General features: G+C 41.3%; 1 protein-coding gene across 1 annotated transcript in view; it reads left to right on the top strand.

The window, feature by feature from the left end:
- baiap2l1b (BAR/IMD domain containing adaptor protein 2 like 1b) overlaps positions 1-22,914 on the top strand; it is a 29,931-nt gene that overhangs the window by 5,135 nt on the left and 1,882 nt on the right. The window contains exons 4-13 of the mRNA XM_051387283.1: positions 3,993-4,054; positions 5,590-5,661; positions 6,851-6,985; positions 11,429-11,581; positions 11,880-12,035; positions 12,624-12,705; positions 13,600-13,810; positions 16,280-16,342; positions 17,315-17,543; positions 22,794-22,840. Coding sequence (XP_051243243.1) covers positions 3,993-4,054; positions 5,590-5,661; positions 6,851-6,985; positions 11,429-11,581; positions 11,880-12,035; positions 12,624-12,705; positions 13,600-13,810; positions 16,280-16,342; positions 17,315-17,543; positions 22,794-22,840 — 1,210 coding nt within the window. The remainder of the gene's footprint in view (positions 1-3,992; positions 4,055-5,589; positions 5,662-6,850; positions 6,986-11,428; positions 11,582-11,879; positions 12,036-12,623; positions 12,706-13,599; positions 13,811-16,279; positions 16,343-17,314; positions 17,544-22,793; positions 22,841-22,914) is intronic.

Raw genomic sequence — 22,914 nt, 5'->3', positions numbered from 1 at the left:
TCAGTCATGCACTCGGGTATCCGACTTTGTTTCCTTCTCTGGTCAGACCAGGAGCAGGAATTAAGATCTGAAGGACCAGGATGTATAGACACCATGAGTTGTGGGCTTTGCTGTAGCCTTTATATCTTATAACTTTATTTGAGGTGAAACTAAGTGTTACTAATGCTGGAACCTAAAATATGTTGTTGGCTTTCTAAGAGAGTTTTGACAAGGACTGTTGCCAAAAACAGACTGACGAGTATTTAACAGCCTGTGAGACACCATGACCATGCAGCATTTTGTTATCGGCAGGGAATTGAATCTCATCCAATCTTGTCCTTTTACAGCAGCGAGGGCTTTGCAGACGCTTCATAGACCCCCCCCCCACACACACACACACACACACACACACACTCACACACACGCCGTCCTTTGATAGTCCTGGTCTGTTCAAATGGCATCAGGCCCACTTTACATAATCCAAGCATGTTTGCATGGTGTGTCAGGTGGCTCTCTCAGACGCCAGGATTATTTTGCCCACATTCAGAAAACAGTGGAGGAACTGTGGGCCGATTTGCATGCTACCAGCAAAATGTTGTTTCAAATGTATTTTCTTTATTTAACTTTATTTCTTCTACTGTAGCTCTGCTCCACAGTAGCCACAGCGTGCATGGCTCAAGAGCGGAGCTTAATAACACTTTTTTCTTTAACATTATATCTGCTGCAATCAAGTTATCATTGTTCATGCAATACATTTATAATGACATGGTTGAGTCTCTGCCTTTTTTTACAAGCACACACAGACAGATGAGTGGGACCCATCCGTCATACTTCATGGATCATAGAAGAAAATAAAGACTAAGAACATATTTTTTTTTCTACTTGCTCTCCTATACCTGACACGTTTGCTTGCATAATTTACACCTAACCAGAGACCACACTGATATGAACTGCAGTGCCCTTAGGACAAGCATGCATCTACTACTATAGGTGTTGGGCTGTCTTTCTTTGTAGAGACAGAAGAACAATAAAAGTGACTTAAACTAAGTTTTCTGATGATCCTCTCTCATCCTAAACCTCTTTTCTGGTTCACATTTGTGTATTTTATGACTCCAAACAATCCTAACATCCAAGGAAAAGGTTATGCTTTAGATATTTAACCTCTCAGATGCTACCTTTTGCTTTCGATTAACAGCCATCAGCCTTGTAATAGTGAATGTAAAACTGACCCACAAAGCACAGTGTGTCCAGCCACGACTCCAGACCCTTTTTACAGCCTGGGTAAACAGGCAGTCGTAGGCAGCCCGTCTGCATTGTGTGGGTTTATCTTGGTTTGGCTTTGTTAGCTAATGGTGGTGGATTTCTTGGTGGTGTTATCCACATCATGACACACTTTTGCCCTCGCACCTTGCACGATCGAGAACACCTGTTGCCCGGCAACGTTTTGAACAGACCGTGACAACAATAAACAAATGAGTGCAAAGTGCCTGAAAAACACTGTTGGTTTCTGTGACGTTACTGTAGCTGAGACATTTGTGTACAGTCAGTAACATGACACATTTGAATTGATTCAATTATTTAGATATTGTGATATGTTGATGACTCACAACTTTTTTTGTCCTACAAATATCCCGTCTGTCAGGTATTTGACTCTTTACCGCACCTGGTGACATTTTCAAGATTACGTTATTATTGTAAGATAAGCAGGCTAAGGTCAGGTGTGTCAGGCATTCAGTCTTGGGCTGTAAGCCTGGTCTTGTTAGTTCCTGGTTTTCTTCTAACCCAGCGTCCCTTTGGACTAATGTGGTGGATTTTTCTTATTCTTTGCAATCATATGCCTGTAACCTCTTAATCTCCTGTTTCTCATTTGCTGTGTTTTCTGTCTCTTGCTTCTTCCAGCACTCTAACACACTCTTGATCCCATTTATTGAATATTAACTGTATCTTTCCCTGCCTCACTATATACCTCCTTAACACACTCTCCCCTCTCTTCCCTCTTCCAATCGCTACTGTTGCTACCCCCTTATTTGCTCTGTCAGAGGACAGATTTACTGCCAGTCTTGCTGTAAGGCAAGGCGGGGCAGTCGAGGTGTAAATAGCTGGGGAAGGGCCGTGTTTACCTACTGATGAATGTACAGGTCATAGTGATACATCAGACTGACAGCCTATTGAACATCTGTGAAGGATTTGCTTACGTCAGAGCACTGCTGAGAAAAGGAAGCTGATTTTTTTTCCACTGGATTTACCACCTCTGATGGAATTATATACTTTTAGATATTGGGTTGATTTATTGGATTTGAACACAAAGAATTACTGTCAGGGCACAAGGACAGCGGTTCCCTTTTTATTAATCTTTAGAAATCTTTTCTGTGGGGTTTGTGCAGACGGCTGCTTTGTGCATTTGTTGCGGTGTTGGTCTACAACATCTACAAACCTCAATAAATATGGAAATATTGAATGACTTAAGTGTTGTTTAATCACTGAGCCAGCACCTCCTTTCTGTGAAGGCCCCTGTCTTCCCTTTGTTACAGACAAATTAGCTGTTCATGTGCTCTGAAGCAGAAGCCGCTGTATCTGTACAGTGGAAAATTTGTTATTAAAAAATGTCTCAATGTTGCATCACTGTTAACACCCCTGTGTACAGTGCAGCTGTACTTGTTGGCTACTAAAGAATACTTTTGGTCATGACATTTACTCGCTGTACATGGAAAATAAATGCCTATGGGAAAAGCTCAGTGCAGGAAAAAGTCATAACATGCAGTGTCAAGTTTCCATCCTGACAATTTGCATCCGCTTTTATATGTATCCCAGTCTTTAATCTGCCATGCATCCTACATCTATGCTGCACACAGAAAATATACCCAACACATATTTTACACTGTCTATAATTTGAATCATAGTTAAAAAACCAATATAGTCTTACAAATTATTTAGATTTAAAACATTATAAACATTTTTGAATGACTTGAAGTTGTAGCCACATGTCATTGCTGCAGTTTCTTACAATAGTTCTTACAATAAAGTGACCCTCCATCTGTGCTAAGACAAGTTATCAGAATAGTTGGCTCGCACACATTTTGGAAACACACACATTGTTCCTTCATCTCTACCAGTTATCTGCGGGGTGTTAAAAATGGTGTTTGTCAAGGGACCTCACCAGCCAATCGCACAATTCTCAGTCCGTCAGCAGCACTATCCGGGCCATAAACAATATGTTAGAAACAGACACAAGTCAGCGTGAAGGCCATCTGGCTCAAAGTTACTGCTCTTACATGAAGCTGCATAGCAATGACACTTAAAACGTTTGCTGTTATTTATTAAATTAGTGGCCTTTGAAAAGTGTTTGGCAACTATAATTATATTTGTATCTTTTGTTATAACAAGCTTTATAGGTAGTCATAGACATGCAGTCTTGTGGAAAAGGTGAAGTTTGTTTTTGTATTTTATTTGTTACACTGTGAAGTCAAGTATGTTTATTTTAGATTTTAGATTGATATTAAATCACTGACAGTGTGCTGTGCACTGTAGCGGAGAGGTCAATTTAATTACACTTTTCCACATAATAATTGTGCTCCATAATCCTAATTTGATTGCTCTTGTGAGCAACATGCAAAGACAGAAGGTTATATTTTGTGGCTGCCTGCCATCTGAGCTCTTTTTGATTAGCAGAACAGTAGGTGGTCCGGTTTTTCTGGTCCAGGCACACATATTTATTTTCCTTTCATCTAACCGAAGGGAATCCTTTGTAACATAATCTGTAGCAGGTCGCAAGATGATGCAGTCATTTCTCAGCCATACACTCATTCATATACAGTTTAAATAGTGCATACCTTGTGCTCATTGTCATTGTACACCGTTGCCGGTGTTGCACAGTATCTTTAGATAGCATCATTTTATTCTGTATAGAAAAGTCTGAAAGAAAAAGGAAACAAGAGCAGACAATTAGATCACTGCCTGTCTTCCCTATGACATTAACCTGAACATTTGTCTTTCTCCCACTCTTTGTGTGCCAGGTGTAGTGCTGATGGAAATCTCGGAGGTTCACAGGAAGGTTCATTTTGAGCTGGAAGAAAACGTGAGTGCTGCATATGTTTTTTTACATTCACGTACATGCTTCCTGAAACTTCTTGTGTGACCTAACCGCTCCACAATTGTGCTGCCTCACCCAAAGGCACTTTGTCAGCGACACTGTCACTCTCTGAACCTGTTGCTCAGTATATTTCCAGACAACCAAGCAAGCAAGCAAAGCCTCAGATCACTAAGCACCATTTAGTGGTTAACATAGTCAGCCAATAGCTTTCTCTTTGCTCCTCCCACCTTTGATAGATAGACACTGCCCTCCTCACCTACATCAACTACAGCAGCATCACAGCCAAGCAAAGTATGAGAAGAGATTGGACAAGGAAGGGAAACAACAGGTTTAGGTTGTAGGAGCACCTGTTGGTTGATTTCCTTGCTGAAAACAGGGGGCAGGCCTCAACATGCCCTGGGAAAACACCAGCTGGAGCTGTTACAGTTTGGTGCATTAGGAAAGTACAGCCTAATTTAGGCTGTTAGCATGCTAATACCACAGTATTAGTGATTATTTTAATTATAAATGTATCTTTTGATTCTTTTTTCAGTTAGACAAGACAAATGCTCATTAGAAGTTCCCAGAGCCCAAGCTGTCTTTTTCCAGTTGTTTATTTTGTCAAACAAAACTCAAAACTATTTAGTTTGTATTGATATGAGTGGAAAAAACAGCAAAATCTCACCTACGAGAAACTGGAATATACAAATGTTTGCTTCTTCATTTAATACTGATCATTGATTGTTGTTGATAATTAATTTTCTGTCCATCCACTAATCAAAAAACTGTTTCAGCACAATAGCACAATAATTGGTCATATTTATATCGTTTATCGAGCCCTCACAGAACTATCAGATCTTTACACTTTGGGAAAATAAATAAAAGCAGAGTTTGAAAATAATCTGTTAAAACTGAACTTTGGGGCCGAAAAGTTGCAAGGCACTCCTCTGAGACATTGTTGCTAACAGCATCAGTGAGTGGGTTGACTTGTTAATGGACTCCAGTTGGTGAGTCACAGCATCAATTCAGGTCAGAGAAAATCATGGAAGAAAACCTTTCACAGGCTACAATGAGGGTGTGTGTAATGTGTGCGACAAGGTCTCCGTGGTCGTCTGTGTGCGCGTGTGTGTGTGTGTGTGTGTGTGTGTGTGTGTGTGTGTGTGTGTGTGTGTGTGTGTTCAGTAATTCATTCGGCGCTCCATCTGAACAAGGGTTTGGTGATGGGAATGCTTCGACACCCTCACACTAATGAGAGGGAGCTGGAGAGAAAGGGAGAGAAGTCTGTGGGCATTCCCACGCTTTGTTTCTGACTCATTCATAAGCGCAACCTTGGACTGGGCTCTCACCCCCGCACACACGCACTGATACACTTTAAATGATCACTCTCCATTTCTCTCTTTGAGACTTACAGTATTTCCCCTGTTTGGCGCTGACAGCAAAGCTGACAAACTGTTGCACTCCATCCTCCCATTGAGTTTATAATCACCAGTGTGTCTTCTTACTCTCTCCTCTCTCTGGTCCCTCCTCCTCCTCACCTGAAGTTTAAGAGGTTCCACAGGGAGATAATAACCGAGCTGGAGAGAAAGACCGACATGGATGTCAAATACATGACAGTGAGTAGTTTTAATTTATGTGTGTGTGTGTGTGTGTGTGTGTGTGTGTGTGTGTTGTGTGTGTGTGTGTCTGAGTCATCCTGTGGCAGCAGCTCTATATCCATCCCCCTCAACACACACTGCCATATAAAAGTATGTTTCTTTATGTTCTTGTCCTCATCATTGGTTTGTTGTCTAGTACATTTTGCGTGTTTATTAGTTGGCTACAGGGGATGATTGGGAAGCACACATAAACAGGTCTGTAAGCTAAGGGGCCTTTGTGTAAAACATTTGATTATTGATAATTGTCATCATCAGCAGGCAGATGGATGGAAAACTGTGATCACTCGGTGACATGAGGGTTTCATTTACACTCAGTCACTTAAACCGTAACCTAATTCAGTGCTATAATTGTTGTCATTATGTCTGCAGTCATGGCAATTCACTTATGACCTAATGGGAGTAATTGCTGCAACACAACGCAGAAAAAAGGTTCTGGTTTACAGCAGCAACATGAGTCAAAGTGGTACACCAAGCATGTTTTGAATGCTTTAACAAACGTCAATGTTAGTTATTACTGTATAATGTCAAAATTGCTTCTTGGCTGAATGGCTGATGGAACCAATGTAACTCAAAGGGATACATTCACACTGTAAGTCTTAGCGCTCTATTCTGATTTATGGCTCAGATCTTTTGTTGATTTGCTTGGCTGTTCACATTATTTTTTTTAATGTGGCCCATTTCAGATTCCAGTGTGAACAGGACGCCGTCCTAAAGTGACACGCATGACGAATGTTGATCTAGAGTGACGTAAAAGTCACATGAATTCTGATATGAATGTTCACACTGAGGTCACGTGACTTGTATCTGATTTGGACCACATATGAAAGTGACCCACATCAGAGTTGGAAAGATCATATTGCATGTGTTTGTGCTGTTCTCACTGAGCAAACTAATCAGATTTGGGCGACTTCTGTCTGCAGTGTGAAAATGTTTTTTTTTTCTATGAAAGCTGACAGCATACTTAATAATGTGATACATGAGTTTGTACAGGAAGACTTTTTGATATGTAACTTTATACCACTAAACTGAACTTGCAAATCAGTATTGAGCCAGTTATTCTTATAGTGCAAACCTACTCTTGATGTTCTGCTGCCTGACATGGCTCTGGCAAATATCATCATTCACGTGGATCATTCCTCTCCTCCAGGCCACGTTTAAGAGGTACCAGATGGAGCACAAGATGAAGCAGGACTCTCTGGAAAGGTCCCAGTCAGACCTGAAGAAGCTGAGGAGAAAAAGTCAAGGCAAGAACGCCAACAAGTACGAGAACAAGGAGAGCGAGGTGAGATGGATGTAGACACACCTACTGACACGTGACGCAGCATAAATGGATGCTCTTTCTTTGAGACACACGGGCGTGTTCATGTGCGCATAGACATAATCACAGAGACACTCATTCATTCACAGACTTTGACACCTGAGACGCACCATGTCAAAGCCAGTGTAACTGTAGGTGGGGACAATGAGAGAAGTGTCTGGTCTGTGCAGTCATGCAGGAGAAGATGTATGTCTGTTGTTGGCTTGTTTTACACCCATACGCAAGCCTCTCTTGCTCCACCCGCATGCTCACTGATGAAAGTGAACACACACATGCACAAACAAGCAACCAAACCAGGAAGAATGTTAAAACCAGAATTGCCAGATATAAGCTACTGTACAATGATCTGCTTTGACTATGTGCTGCCACGCTTAATAGCTGGCTGGTCATCTGATCATAAACCGATATCTGCGACAACCATTGACAAAATGTGTAAAGTGGATATTCCCATTTATAGCAACATTTTGCTTCCACATCAAACACAAAAGAGGAAGTATGGACTGTGGGCTTTTGAGACATGTTTGTTTAAAGGACCAGTGTGCAGGATTTAGTGACATCTAGAGGTGAAGTTGCAAGTTGCAACCATTTGAATGCAGCTCAGCCCTACGAGAACAGAGGAGAAACTCCAGGTGGTTTACCTGAGTGTACACAATTAATCACTGTGGCATGTTGAGACATAACAGTGGGTTTAAGTTGTCATTAAATGGTGCCACCACACCCTAACAGTGACTCTACAAAATGAAACTTGCAGAAGTGTTTAATTTCAAATCTGTGACCCTGAGAGGACGGCAGCCTCAGATCTTACAAAACCTCCCTACCATCGATCCAGTCAGGCAGACTGTTTTCATGGCTGTGCGTTTATGTGCGTCTGTGAATGTTTGAGAGTTTGTGTTTTGTCAACACAGTCCATCCTCCCTCTATCCTAGCAGAGTTAAAGTGAGAGAGACAACCAAAATGGACTGACACAAGGAATTACATTACCAATATAGGGTTACTGCAGCTCTAACCTTCTACATAGATTTTGACGTATTATTGCCTAGAAACAATTACAACAATTATTAATCACTTTCTCTAGTTACATAAACCTGAATTGCAGAGAGGTCAAGTGTAAAGATCTCTTCAGTCATTTTTACAGTCATTAAAATTCTAAACATTCTTTAGTTCCCGCTTCTCAAATGCAAGGATGTCATTCTTTTCTTTGTCATATATCAGTAAATTGACTAACATCTGTTTTTTTTGGTTTTTGGTCAGACAAAACAAGAAATTTAAACGTGTCACCTGTTGGCCATGTGAAGTTTTGGTGGACAATTTTATAGGCTAAACGAGATAATAATAATAATAATAATAATAATAAAGTAAATTAGTTGCAGCCCTAAATGCTTCATAGCATAAATTACAATGTATTTTAAATAAATGCATATATGTTAGAGCAACTGGACCTAAAAAATAGAAGAAAGCTTACTATTCTTCTCTCTCATTCTTTTGTTTTTCATTCTTCCTTACTCTTTCCCACATTATCTCCATCCCTCCTTCACTTTCTTCTGTTTCCTCTTTCCTTCTCTTCTCTCCCCTCGCCTTCCCACCGAGCCATGAGTCAAAGTGTTCGCTCACCGCTGTGCTCACTTATCTGATTTAAGGCCAGGTATTAGGATTTAGACAACTTACAGACGGAGATGGGCCGGCTAACAGACAGACAGGGTGTCAGGGCTTAAGAGTTTACAGCAGCAGATGATTCACCAGACACCAAAGACACTTCAAAGCCAGAGTACGATCTGTCAAAGAGTGGAGAGGGGATTCAGAGAGCTGTCAGAACTGTCAAACAATTGATTAAAAGGCTCTCCAAAAAAAGAAGCGAGGTCAAGTTATCCTCTCTGTACAGAAGATAAAAACAAAGACTGAGATATGTATGGAGGCTGTTATGTGTCAGCGAGGTAAAAGTGTGTTTTTCTCTTCATGTCTTGTCTCCACGTTGCCATTCCTCGCTCTTTCTTATCCATAGTTCTCGGCATAAACATAGGTTGTCCGTAGCAACAAGCTCACTGCAGTGTTGACAGATGTAAAGCGATTAAGAGGGTGTGTATGCGTGTGTTGAAATAGCATTTTCACACTCCCCCTTTTTTCCCTCATCCACTTGTTTGAAGAAATTATTCCACCCACTTCTACAGTTCTGTAAAGGTGTTCACTCTCTCTTTTTCTTTTTCTCCGTCTTTACCTCTGTTGTATTCATTCAAATTATCTTTACTGGCATGTAATGCTACAAGATTTCCAATTTGCCAAAAGAAAACCCAAAAATTATTAAAACTGACTAGTACTTTAAATAATAAAACGGGCAAACAACCTAAACACACGTCTCTCACCTTATTTTCCATGTCCTCTTATCATCATATCACCTGCAGCTAACTCCAGACAACTGTGTGTACGTGACACAATTTTTCTTTTATAAATATCAGTTGATGTGTTGAAAACAGCGTCTGCATGTTTTTTTTGTGTGTGTAATTATTGTTTATACATCTGGTGTTTCTACTGCATTCATTTAGGTAATCATTTGGTTTGTTGGAAATACAGTCTTACATATTAAGCAGCTAGTGTGGCGCACACTCCTATTCCTCTCCAAGTGAAAGATTTGGGGGCAAGGGTTTTGATTACATTTATAATAAACTCTTGAAAAACCAGCAGAATCCAACTAACTAACATGAAATATTTTTGTAACTTAGAAGTAACTGCTGGTTTATTTATTCATATAGATGTTGAAGAAAGTGGAAAATGAAACCACAGCCTTGCCTCACTCCATGTGTTTGTGAGTTTAAGTGCACATTGATGATTGGTATACAGTCGGTCTTTATCACAAATACCAGTGGCTTTTCATATATATAACAGAATCTGGAAGTCAGCAAAGTAGGAGTATACTTAACATTTGTTTTGAATAGCATGAAGGTGAGTTATTTTTATATATTGAGTTAATTTTTGTGGAATTTGTAATTATAATATTTGTAATTGGATTGTGCTTCAGTAAAGTTTGCCCTGATAGCAGTAGGGTGAGCAGGGTTTCTTCACTGGAAGAAACAGAGGTCAGAAAAAGGGAATTAAGGGGAAATCAGCTGGACACTAACAAGAAGAAGAAGTGCTATTTGTGACTGTGTGTGAATGTTTCCATCATAAATTTGCATTTGCTTGTTTGTTGACGTGTAGCCATGAAGGTAAGCCTGTTATCATAACACCGGGCATTGAGTGAGATATCATCAGCTCTTAATGGACGGGTTCATGTAAGGACTTCCTGGCATTTGAGAGACAGACAGACGGATTCTCATTCGGTCAGGCAGACAGAGTTACTTAGCACATTCTCCTACCAGATTGTTGCCAGATCTCCCTGTGCAATATGTTTCTGGACATAGATTAACACAGATGTGAATCTGAACTTTTTACTCATAAATGCACTTAACCCACCACAGCTTCCTGGTAAATAAAGCCCTCAGCCTTTTATCAGAAGAGGACGGTTGTAAGAGAATAGAGAGGGTGTGTGCCATTGCATTAACAGCCGTTACAGGCGTGCCTGTTCCAGCCAGCTGGATGAGGATGACGATATGGATCTGACGTGTGGCTTTGACAAAGAAAAAACAATGTTAAAAGAGGTTCACTTACTCAGATTTTCTTTTTTTTTTTGTTCTGACTGTAGGGTGTATTGCTCTTTTTGAGACCTGAACGATTGGTTTAATTGTAAACGCTATTTCTGTGCAGCTAGAAAATCATACATATGCCTTGCATGAGCCAGAAATCACATTAATAATACATACACAATTATACAACACATTTACTAGAGTAAAATAAATGGAAATTAAGCTTTATTGTGTTCATTCTTATTCACAAAATAATAATATCAAATAAACCAATACAGTGAAGATGATAAAATAAGTTTAAGGGGAAGGAAAGATCAAAGCTGACGGTTAAGACAGTGTTGATTCACTTCACACACATGCACAAAGACACAGACTAGTCCAAGGTCCTTTCATTAGCCTTTTGACCTTTACTGTCTGCCAGTGTAGATAAGACATCCCCTCCCTACAACGCTGCGCCCTGTCCCATCTTCCTCCTGTTGCTCCGTCCTTTCACTAAACACCTAATGCAAGCGAATCTGTCGATAGCGTAAACTAATAATACCCTTTTTCCCCTGCAAGAGAGAGATTAGGATATTCAGAAAGGAACCCTGCACCTTTCATATCATTTGCCCTTGGGTTTTTGTACAGATCCGCAGTGAAAGGGACTAGATGGCTGCTAACCATGTGGCCAGGTAGATAAGACATGAGGATTTATTTAGGGGGTAGTTTGTAAGACGTGGATAACTAAAAACAAACTGACTTCTATTATATTACATTATATTATAGTGAATTGTGCATATGTGTTTGCTTTCAGTGCCTGGAAACGTTGACAAGCCGTCAGATGGACATGCAGTTGTTCATCGCGGACGGCTGTAAGGAGGCTCTGCTGGAGGAGAAGAGACGCTTCTGTTTCTTGGTGGACAAACACTGCATGTTCTCCTACCAGTTCGCTTCCTTCCACGACAAGGTACAAAACACTCTCATTATGTTACAGGCAAGGAGAACATTTTTCTTTTCCTCGACTTAACACCTTACTGGCTATGTCGCAGTGGTGGTAAAAAGCTTAGACCTTGCAGAGAAAAACCTTCAACAGTTTATCAATCTAATTTTAACAAAAAACAGCCAGTACAATTTATTCCAAAACCCACAATCTCAGGACTTTAAATGCATCGTGTTGCCATAGTGATGGAAATGTGTGCACTGTTTCTACTCATTACTCATGTTTTCTTTTAATGTCTTTTCTTATGCCTGTGCCTGCTGGACAGGCCAGAGACATTCTGACGGCAAAGCTGAGCAGCTGGCAGGACCAGTGCAACGACGCCACCGACATGCCCGAGAGTATCTTGACGATGATTGAGGGACTGCGCACGCCCGTCTCCATTACACCTCTACCCTCTCCCTCCCTGTCACAGCACAGAGTGGTATGATGGGAGGGACAAACAAAGACGTGTGCTTGTGTTCAATATGTTGCTGTGTCAAAGTGTGTCAAAGTGTATTTTCTCTTTTGTGCGGTAGAACACCATATCTTCATGACAGATACCTAATAATTACACCACACTTTCCTCGGACAGAGGAGATGATGTGATTTAGATTTCAGAGCACCTTGCACCATCGGTTTGCGTATTAATGAAGAGAGAATGGTGTTCTTCAAGATGTGGAGTTGATATAAAAATGTCATATTTAATCACGGTTATGCATATGTTAATTAAATTAGCGTAATGTAGCCTAATATTAACATAAATGTCACCCCTTATGTTTAACATGTAATAACTACTGCAAGATAATGATCCTCTTGTATCAGTAATTTGGAACTGGCACTTTTACAAGATTGTTAATTTGTCCATCTTGATAAATATGCTTTATAGGTTTATGTGTAGTTATTTTATGAGGCTACTATCACCAATTGGGTGTTGTGTTCAGTCTAATGTCCTTAAACAGTCAAATATAAGTAACAGCACACCTATACAGCTGCCAGCGTGCTAACGTTATCATGAATGTTCTTGTTGCAGAACATGACCGCTCCCCCGGCCCCAGCTCTGAAGGCTCAGACCAGTCCTCTGGCTAACATGTTCAGCCAGGAAAACAGCACAGGTATTATGGCATTGGTTTTCATTAGGCACATACCACTGTGCCATTGTGGCTTTAAGCTTGTGCTTTTCAAGACAGCGAGTAGAACTGTCTGTTCTTTCCTTAAGTGCCAAAGGGCTTTTTCTTGCTCAGAACAATAGCATCTGCTTCACTGGGGTTTGGGTTTGGGTATCACTTTTTCTTTGCAGTTTGTCGCTCTTTCATCGCTTCAAATAAATGTTAATTATAAATGATTGACAGATGGTCCACCTTTTTTGGGCCAGACTGAAATATCTCAACAACCGTTAAATGGGTTGCCGTGACATTTGCTACAGATATTCATGGTCCCCAGAGGAAACATCCTAATGACATCTGTGATATGCTGACTTGACAACTACTGTATTGGATGTAGCAGGTTTTCTGCTGAGGAAACGGAGCTGCTTAGGCTCTTGTCCCGCCAGGTTGTAACAGACATCTGTAATCTCCTGTCGGGTGATTTGGAGTCTAATGCCAGCTGTCCCCATGTATACAACTCACGCTGGTCACTTGCAAAGAAATGATGCGCAGCAGTGACAGCAACAGGGAGTGGGGGACAGCTGGTATTAGTCTCCAAAATTATCCGACAGGAGATTACAGATGTCTGTTGCAGCCTGGCGGGATAAGCAAAGTTTACAGCGACACTCGTCTTCGCTTGGGATAGGTATGTGGTCCTCGGCTGGTGGACCCTCTACCTACAGCGTCTCCCACAACTCCATTTGACTGCAAATGCAATGATATTTAACTGAGGATGAGGTGTGCTGCTGCACGTCCCTGTGTGTGTAACAGGCAGAGTGTCAGAAACTAGCAAAGACACTTGTCGTCTAGTGTTGTTATTGTTGTATTCTCACTGTGGCTCTTCATTTTTACCCCCTCTCCCAGACCCCAGTGAGGAGAACAATCTTGCCAGGTCTGTGTCTGTCGCCACAGGCCTCAACAATATAGTGAAGAGGCCACGTGTGCGCACCATCTTCCCTCACACTGCCGGCAACAACAGCACACTGCTCAGCTTTGATGAGGGAGACGTCATCATCCTCCTCATTCCTGACGAGAGAGACGGGTGGATGTACGGCGAACTGGAGAAGAATGGAAAGTGAGTCAAATCACACGTGTTGCTTTTGTCTGGAACTGTGTGTTACTGAAGGCTATTATTACATATATAAGGGAAGGCATGTGCATGTGCTTCAGTGTACGCAAGGACATGATTACATGCGCTTATGTATGTGCACACACTCAATCAATATATACCCCTGCTACCTTTTATATTTCAATGAATATGAAAAATAAATGGTTCTGTCTTATGTGAGGTTACTGTAATCACCACCGATCTTCACGGTCTTGTCATCAATTGTTTTAAATATGTTTGTTGTGCTCCTCTGTCTTCCTACAAGTCAGGTGATTGATATGCGTTGGACCGCATTGTCCTTACTGGCCAGATGGTCCCTCGCCTTATTGTTATGCTGACCACGTACACGCACACACACAGCCCTAGGCTTGCAGAGTGCTGCCTGAGCTGGAACACTCACTGATAAGGAAATCAAAGTAAAGTATGGCCTGAGGGTGGGATGTACGATAGCGGACTGGAGCGCGGCAGAGAGAGAAGTTCAGAGTACCACCTGCTCCCACACAGGCCGACACTAACCAAGCCCGCTCTCCTCGGGTCTCTGATGTCTGACTTTTTAAACAGGGATTTGATCTGAAGCCCTTGCAAGTGTGTTTCTGAATCTGAATCATTCATCAGGTTTGATCTTTATCACTACCAAGGGAAATTACCTGGCAAATTTATCCCAAAAAATTGATCAAGGGCAGAAAGGAATAATTTCTGAGTAGCTTTCAAAAGTGAGGCTGCCGCAAAGTAAAACTTTGGTCTTGCTGCCTCGTGGCTGCAAGCGGGGCGAACTAGAGTGCCTAAAGGCTTAAAAAGTGTATATCATCATGTTTATCAGAGCGCAGCATCTGACAAGATAGACTTCGTGTCCCACAAGAGGTTTGGCTTTGATGCTTTTGGGTATCTCGCTGGGTTTCTCCCTCTGTCTTATATCAGCTTTGATAGTGTATCCCGGCAACGCGCCTGGCAACACCTAGACTGATTCAGATACCCACACACACTGTTGACGGACTGAGAAATGAATGTCAGCCAGATAGAGATATATTTGAATCACAGTGAGCATAAAAATGCACTGGTTAGAAATGACACACCACAGCAACATTTGACTAATAGTGACATATAACGACAGGTATTATTATCGTGGTCACTTTCCCTGCTTTTCCCACTGTCTTATTATCCGAGCAAGCTTGTTAGAGTTTTGCTTGCCTTGCCAAGAAAACTGTGTCAGGGAAAGTCAACACCCCAAGTACTAGTGAGCTGTCCTTGAGCAAGGTTTTCATTAATGCCAAGTTGTTTCAGTGAACCTTTCAGTAGCCTGCGGTATCATTAGTGCTGGAAATGAGCATTTGTTCTCAGTGGAAAATCCTTCCCTAAATAAATAAAAGCTATTATTAATATGAGTGTGATTGAGTAAGGTGTATTTTCCAGTCTTTTATCGCAGGTACACGAAGCAAATGCCTATCCTCCAGTCCAGATGTGCAAATATTAACATTTATCCACATAGGGTACAGGCTGATTGTCTACGTACTGATTACGAACAATCTTGTACCATAACAGCACAATGACACACAGTCCTTGGTCTGCGCCGACTAGGTGTTAATCATTTCTTTAAACCTTTTCAGTCTTGCATGTGAATTCTTTTTTAAATGTGTTTTCAAGATGAAATACACCTTTTTTTCATCAGAGGTGAGAAATAGTAGGAACAAAATCGCTTTAATTTAATCATTCGGCTACCTTCATCACGATGTGCTCACTATGTTTTCCAACGCTATATTAAAGTCAAGTTTATTTTGGTGTGCGTGTGGGCAGGAACAAATGGTTGCTCGAAATTCCCTTACTGAGGTCACTGGAAACCTCATAGGTCTCACTGAGACACTGACTCATTTATTAAACCAAAGATTCATCCAAGCCCCAAGCAAACACTCTTAATTGTGTTTCAGCCCAGCAGGTTTGAGATAAGACCTTGACCACAAGTTCTTGATTCATTTAAGCACCTGAGAAAACATGGTCTCTAACCAGCAGGGAAGATTGGTTATCGGGAAAGATAAAATCCATAAAAATAAAGAAATGCTGTTTGATGATCTCTCTTTACAAATCAGAAGCATCCATTCATCAGGATGTCTCTACTGTGATGAATTACAGTTTTTTTCCACCATAGTTACCATGGGCACATATCCACACTGTACAATAATAGAACTATAATATCTCACTGTGGGGGGGGGAAAGAAGCATATCTGCATGTATGTCTTTATCCCCTCTGTCTGTCTCTGTATCTTCTGGGTAAGGGGTGAAATCACTTGAGCTGAGACCAGAGCAGCAGAGCTCTCCACTAATCATGTAGAGAAGCTTTCAGATTGATGTGCAATGAGAGCCGATATGGAAGCTGGCAGTAGGATAGACCACAGATGTAATCATCCCTAACTTGGCTTCTCTCTCTTTGTCCGTGTCTCGCAGGAGGGGCTGGTTCCCTTCATCTTACTGCCGTGCGGTCTCGGAGCCTCTCGTGAATAACAACAGGTAAGGAGACTCCACGTTCAAGCTAACACACACACACACACACACACACACACACACACACAGAGGTAGGTTTCATGTTGCAGCCAGCTGTATTGTTGGCAGTGTTTCCTCTAGTTACTCCTGTTAGAGTGATAACCTTTCTAATCCTACGGGGGGCTCTCCCATTCCTCAACCTTTGATTCCTGTTGTGCTGAAGTCACAATCTGCTTTCAGTCTCCTCAATCATTTAGCCGTATGAAACCTTTCTGTTTATATTTGTTTCATAGACCCCCGTAAAGACTTTTATGTGTCTTTTTGATGTGTGACACTGAAATCTGTGTTACTGAAAGGAATCTAAAATTGGACTTTTTCAGACAAGCTCAGCAAAATATCAGGAAACAGGATGCTGATGAATAGATTTTGCTGCTGATCAGAGAGAGGGAGAAGGTTCAGAGAGTTAACTCCAGCCTCTTCTTCAAAGAGACTAATCCCTGTCGGATTAATTTATTAGATCTTAATGTGCTGCACCTCCCATAGAGACGCTGCCAGCCAACTGCTACTAGTCAGGGAAACAGAAAGTTTAAACTATAAGCAGCGCTGGGGGACATACAATAACAACGCACATACACATCCCTGTCCTTTTGTCCTTATGAGGACCATCTGCTGATACTTAGTCTTAGTCCCATTAGCTTAATCTTAACATCATGCCTAAAAACCTAACCTCCACTTTAAGTTTATCATTATTTTAATTATACTACAGAAGTAACCGTAAACCCAAGATACAGCGCTTGAAGATGCAAAGTCCTTTAATTAGTTTGATTAAGTGGCACCGTTCCTCTCCTCTTTTACCGTCTCCACTCTTCTCCTTCCACTTCATCTTTCATCCTTTCTTTTCCCTCATATGTCTGTGCTCTATTCTTGTCTTTTTGTTTTGACCCCATCCCCTCATCTCTCATACCACCCTCCTCTCCTCTTCCTCCCGCTCCTCTGCAGTGTGTCCCCTGCCCCGTACCGCAGCAGAAGCGTGGTCAACCTCCACCATCAGGACACGGAGACCGACGAGGCGACCATGGTGCTCCCCCCAGCGGACTACTGTGACACCCCTCAGCGCAGCTCCCTCAAGAACAACATCTCGTCCACCGGCAACATCACAAATAACAACCACCAGCACTCCCCCACGCCCTCTGCAGCCTCCTCCTCCTCCTCGTCTGATCACAACACGGTCAGTCAGTGGGCCGGTGGTTTGCTTTATGTGCTTTCATCTCGCATTTTGCCCATTTTAAGTTTAAGTTTAAGCCGTGTATAAAATGTCCCAGTAAGCCTAGTACAGCTAAGCCCTGCCTTTTAAAAGTGATTGTTCTAAGAAATTTAATCATCCCGGAACAGTTTGACCTACTATCTCTTGCCAGCCCTTTCTGCTGTGCTGGCACAGCCCTGCCGTAGAGTCGTGACGGGACTGGCAATGTGAGGCTACGTCTCACCTGATACCTACTGCGGCACGGCTACTGTACCCTCAGCTGTGCAGCCTTATCTTGACTGCTTATGACAGTGTTTGTGGGTGGTGTCAGATGAGCTTTATATGTCTGCCTTGGAAACCTGACCACACTCTGATACACTCTCAATGTCGGCTGATATACACAAAAAAAAAATGTATTGGGACTTTGGGACAGTTCACATTTAGTTTGTAGTAGTTACAACTTCTATGGAGTGTTTATCTCAAGGAACAATTAGCACTCATTGAAAAGCGCTCATTCTGGGTGTTTTCATTCTCTGCTTGTACAGTCAATACTGATTTCATCCTATTTTTAATACTTAGGATTTAGCTGTAGTTTTGCAAGACAAGGCAGCACACTTAGTAGTTCTGCTGTCAATCAATCAATCACTCAAACTATTTGTGTAGCACGTTCCATACTGTTTATGGCAGTTCAAAGTGCTTCACAGATGCTGAGCTGATACTAAGACAGAGTGGAATAAAAACTAGATAAGGTAGATTTAAAAATGAAATAAAAAGATTAAAAAAAAGGAGAAAAAAAACTAAATATCATATTAATGCCTCGTTTATAAGGACGGCTTACCCTCATAATATGTGAGATTTTCGTTGCTCAAGCAGCTTACTAGTATAAAAACATCATCAATGTCATTATTATTAACATCGTTGTCTGTCTGTGTTTACCCAGTGATACCCTACCTACAGGATAAGTGGTTATAGAATCTCTACTTACACTGTCCAAAAGTCGCCAAAAGAGCCAACATAGATTTAGATAGACGGACAAAATGCTTTGAAATGCTTTCAAAAAATAGCTGTCTGAGGATTCATCCTTACATGGCTGTAGGGGATGACGACAGAGGCACAGCTGTAAAGAAGATCGCCTTCGTTAGAATAATTCCCAGAATGCTGATAATGAGTCTCCTGGAGTCTCTTCTGCAGTAAGAGGCAGCATCACTGGGACAGAGACGAGAACAGAGTCTGGGTCAGCCAGTACACACACAGCACCTTTACCCAACACAATGGTGGATGAAGCTTCCTGTATCTCAGCAGCAGATGTTTTTGAATATGTCCATCCTCTCAAATGTTAACGTAGAATTATTATTATACTATATAACATTATTAGTTGTGCCATTTTCCATACGAACTTGACTTCTAGTCATTGCTCTACCATTGCTCTTCCTTTTGCATGCCATGCAAAGCATTAGCCAAATATGCGGTTTTCCTCTACAAAAGCTTTTGTTGTTCCCCCGCGCTGGACAAATTCAAATATGTTGTGGGACATCACGGTCAAATGCATGTTGCCCTGTCTGCACGATCACACACTCACGCACACACTCACACACACAGCACTCTCCACTTCAATACACCAGCACTGCTTCTCTAGTCTCCCTGTAGACTTTTGATCATATTTCACACTTTTCAGCCATAGTGGGACAAACAACAAACCATCAATTACACAATTAGTGTCCAGTCAAGTAGAGACTGATGTACTGTACATGCCATTGAGCTGCATTCATTTCCTGGAGTTCCATATGGTCTGGAATTAACATACTAATACACTGATTTGTAAGTCAAATCAAGTCTCATGTTTTAAACTTTGTTCTAAATCTATATAATTTGTATATAAATACACTTTGTGAAATGTGTTATCATTGCGCCTTTCTAACATTATCATATACACGGAAAACCTAGACAGACAGACTTACAGAAGAATCCAAAAACGGTGAAGTTACACAAATGAGACACACACACACACACACACACACACACACACACACACACAGCCAATGTGGCTATTATGGTCAGTTGTGATGTTTGACCCAGTTAGAGGTTCAATGGTCAGATGGCAAATGGAGATACTTTTCTCTTTCTTGCCTCTGCAGTGTCCATTATTTCATTTGGGCCACAGCCACACACCAGACATACAGTTGTAGGGCCAACGATTACCATGCTTTTGTGTGCGTGTGTGTGTGTGTGTGTGTGTGTGTGTGTGTGTGTGTGTGTGTGTGTGTGTGTGTGTGTGTGTGTGTGTGTGTGTGTGTGTGTGTGTGTGTGTGTGTGTGTGTGTGTGCGAAGTGACCCGCAGTTACCCTCGGTAAATGCAGGTCACTTCCAGGGAAGTTCATCCTCTGTTCATTCCTAGAGACTAGCTTTAACTCTCAAAACATACACACACACACACACACACACATATGCACAGATCCCAGAATAGATTTGCGTGTGGGAAAAAGTTCTCCATTGCTACAGTGGACTATAATACTCTGGTTTATGTTCAGCTCAGTGTATGAGTGGGTGGCTGAGGTTGTGTGTTGGTGTGTGTTGGGTTAGCTAGCAACTCGTGGCTGCAACATTCATGAGTTTTACTGTCAGTATATGTGTGCTGCATAGTTTCTGTGCTTTTTCTCTCATCAAGTTATCTTAGTGCATCTTATCTTATTGTTGTATGTTTCTCTTTCTTGGTTGATAATTCTGCCGTTGCTCCAAATGGAAGTGGACAATAAGCCAAAATCAGAATAGAACAACACCTTTTCACTTGCTTGGTGTCATTAGCAAAGACTTTTCTCAGTGTTAACAGGTTGGTCCAGAGAGGGAAAGCTTAGAGGAAGGGAGGAAGTGGAGAGGAGACAGGAGGGCCGGGGGAGGTGGGGTTACCCTGGAAGGCACTGTCACCATGAGAAAAAATGCAACCTCACTGGTTTGGTGCTTTGTGTTGAGGAGAAGATAACGACTCACAGGAATGAGTATATTTAGAGGATGGAAACCGAGAGACAGAGGGTGATCTGAGAGAGATTGAGATCTACAGAGAAAGTCAAAAGAGGGTAGAAATGCTGTTGACCTTTTGAGTATCAGTGTGAAGGAAAGAAGAAAAACTTGTGTTGATACTCAACGTTTAACAGAGCAGAACATTCTTGTTTTCCCTGGCTGAGCCACGAATTACATGTTGACTGTACAAGTGTATATTAAACTGCAGTCATGGTTTGAGAAAAGCAGAGGCACTAGATGTTATTTGTAGAATAAATTCTGTTCACATGAGTTAAGAAACGTGCCCTTTTACAGGCACGATTGTTGCTATGTGATTTGTAATCCAAACATCTGTAAGAGGAGGACAGATTTGAAGCTCTTTATGTCCTGTGGGAAATATCATTGGTCACATTGAGAGGGACTGGAACAGTGTGCAGGACTCATCAGTCACTCTATACACTTCTGACCTCTTGTGGAGTCTCTGTAGTACTGCAGGTTTATAACTGGATGACAGGACTGGAATACAGGAAGGTCAACAATCACATAAACTCTCGTTGTTTTGTTGTTAAGTCATAGAGTATAATAGTAGTAACATTTATTAGTTGAGATGCAAAAAACTTGGCAAAAGGTTTGGTTAGGTTTGGGCACGTTCATGAATAACACTATAATAAGGGCTCAAATGTATCATGAATTCATGTTGCTCACCACTAACAAGTGATCAAGTCTCTATGACTTTTTGTGATTAGTTCACACTTAATAGATTATAAGTGAAGGGATGTTAATTCACTGTTACTTCATACTTCATTATATATGTGACCAATTAGATGGATTCCTCTTACATAAAAGTTCAGGACCTTGCATTTTCTCAGCCTCTCTGATTAAAAAAGAAAAAGCTGTTTTTGGCAAATAAAAATGTAAAAGTAAGTAAGTAAGTAAAAACCTCTCTGTAACTGTAATCCTGCTAATTGGGTTGCATATCAATGATTGTATGAATTAACATTCCTTATCTGATAATCTATTAAGTGCAAATTAACCACAAAAACTGATAGTGACCAAACAGTGACAGTGACAGTAAGAAGGTTTCTGATGTGTTTTTACAGGAAGCTGTAACAGAAAAAGGGAAACTCCACACTCAGTTCATTTCATTATGTGTGTTTGTGCCTTTAATGGATTTAGGTTGCAGGAAATGTTGCTTTTTCTATTTCCCATTCCCGGTAACTCTTGTTGTTTTGTTGTCCCTCTCATACATAGTCTCTATTTGTAACCAGGACCCAAACGATACAAGATCTGTATGGTTAGAGTAATTTCAGATAGACATCTGGATGGCTTATTTTCTTTCATTTCAGGGTGTAATAGATCTTTCTCACAACAGCCATTTTGACTTTAAATAGTAGGGTAAACACAGGTTTTATCAGGGACACTAGTTAAGGTTCTTTTCCATTCAGGAGCAGGGGGCTGCTATTGTGAAACCGAACCATAGTATCATTGTTAACGCCTGTATTTACCCTAATATTTTACTGTACATGGCTAAATCTCTATGTTTGTCCTTCCTGGGAGAGAGCTCCCTCCTCTGTGGCTCTTCCTTAGGTTTCCTCCATGTTCTTCCTGTTAAAAGGATTTTTATTTCCCTTACCCAAATCGAGGGCGGACGGACAGAGGAGGTTTAATTTTGTACAGATTGTAAAGCCCCCTGAAGCTAATTGGGATTTGTGATTTTGGGCTATAGAAATTGACTTGACTTGTCAGACTATATTTGGCTTAAATCTGCAAAAATCTGCAAAAATGCTTACTACCCATTTTAAATTAAAATTGTATTTCTGTAAAAAAAAAAAATACATATATATCCTCATCTTCAGTGGAAGATGTCCTTACACAACGTGTGTGTGTGTGTGTGTGTGCGTGTGTGCATGTGTGTTCAGAAACAGTGGCACTGACTTGGACTCGTCATAAAACATTACGTGCTTGACATTACAGACTTGAATTTCCAGAAGGTCCAGATTCCACACACCGTCTTGTGATATGTCACAGCACGCTGCCTTTCCCACGCTCGCCCATCGTCCAGTGTGTCCAATCCATCAGCAGCCTAAAAGAGAGACCTGTGTGTGTGTGTGTGTTCAGTTATACTGTACATCAAACACATGTAAATGTATCTGGGGATGGTTGAGGTATTCATACAGGGTGATGTGTCACACAGTATTATAACAGTTATAATTGTTTTCTATATCTGTGTTTTCTTCACAGACAATGCAGCCTAATGGCTTCTCGAGACCTACGCCTGCTTACCTCGCGTAAGTCGTATAACAACATTAACAAGATGATGTGTCTTTCTGTCACTCAGGCATGCACTCACCACTCTTCTCTC

This window comes from Dicentrarchus labrax, unplaced genomic scaffold (assembly GCF_905237075.1).
Source record: "Dicentrarchus labrax unplaced genomic scaffold, dlabrax2021, whole genome shotgun sequence".
In the NCBI taxonomy this organism is placed as follows: Eukaryota; Metazoa; Chordata; class Actinopteri; family Moronidae; genus Dicentrarchus; species Dicentrarchus labrax.
This window is presented reverse-complemented; position numbering and strand designations above follow the sequence as displayed.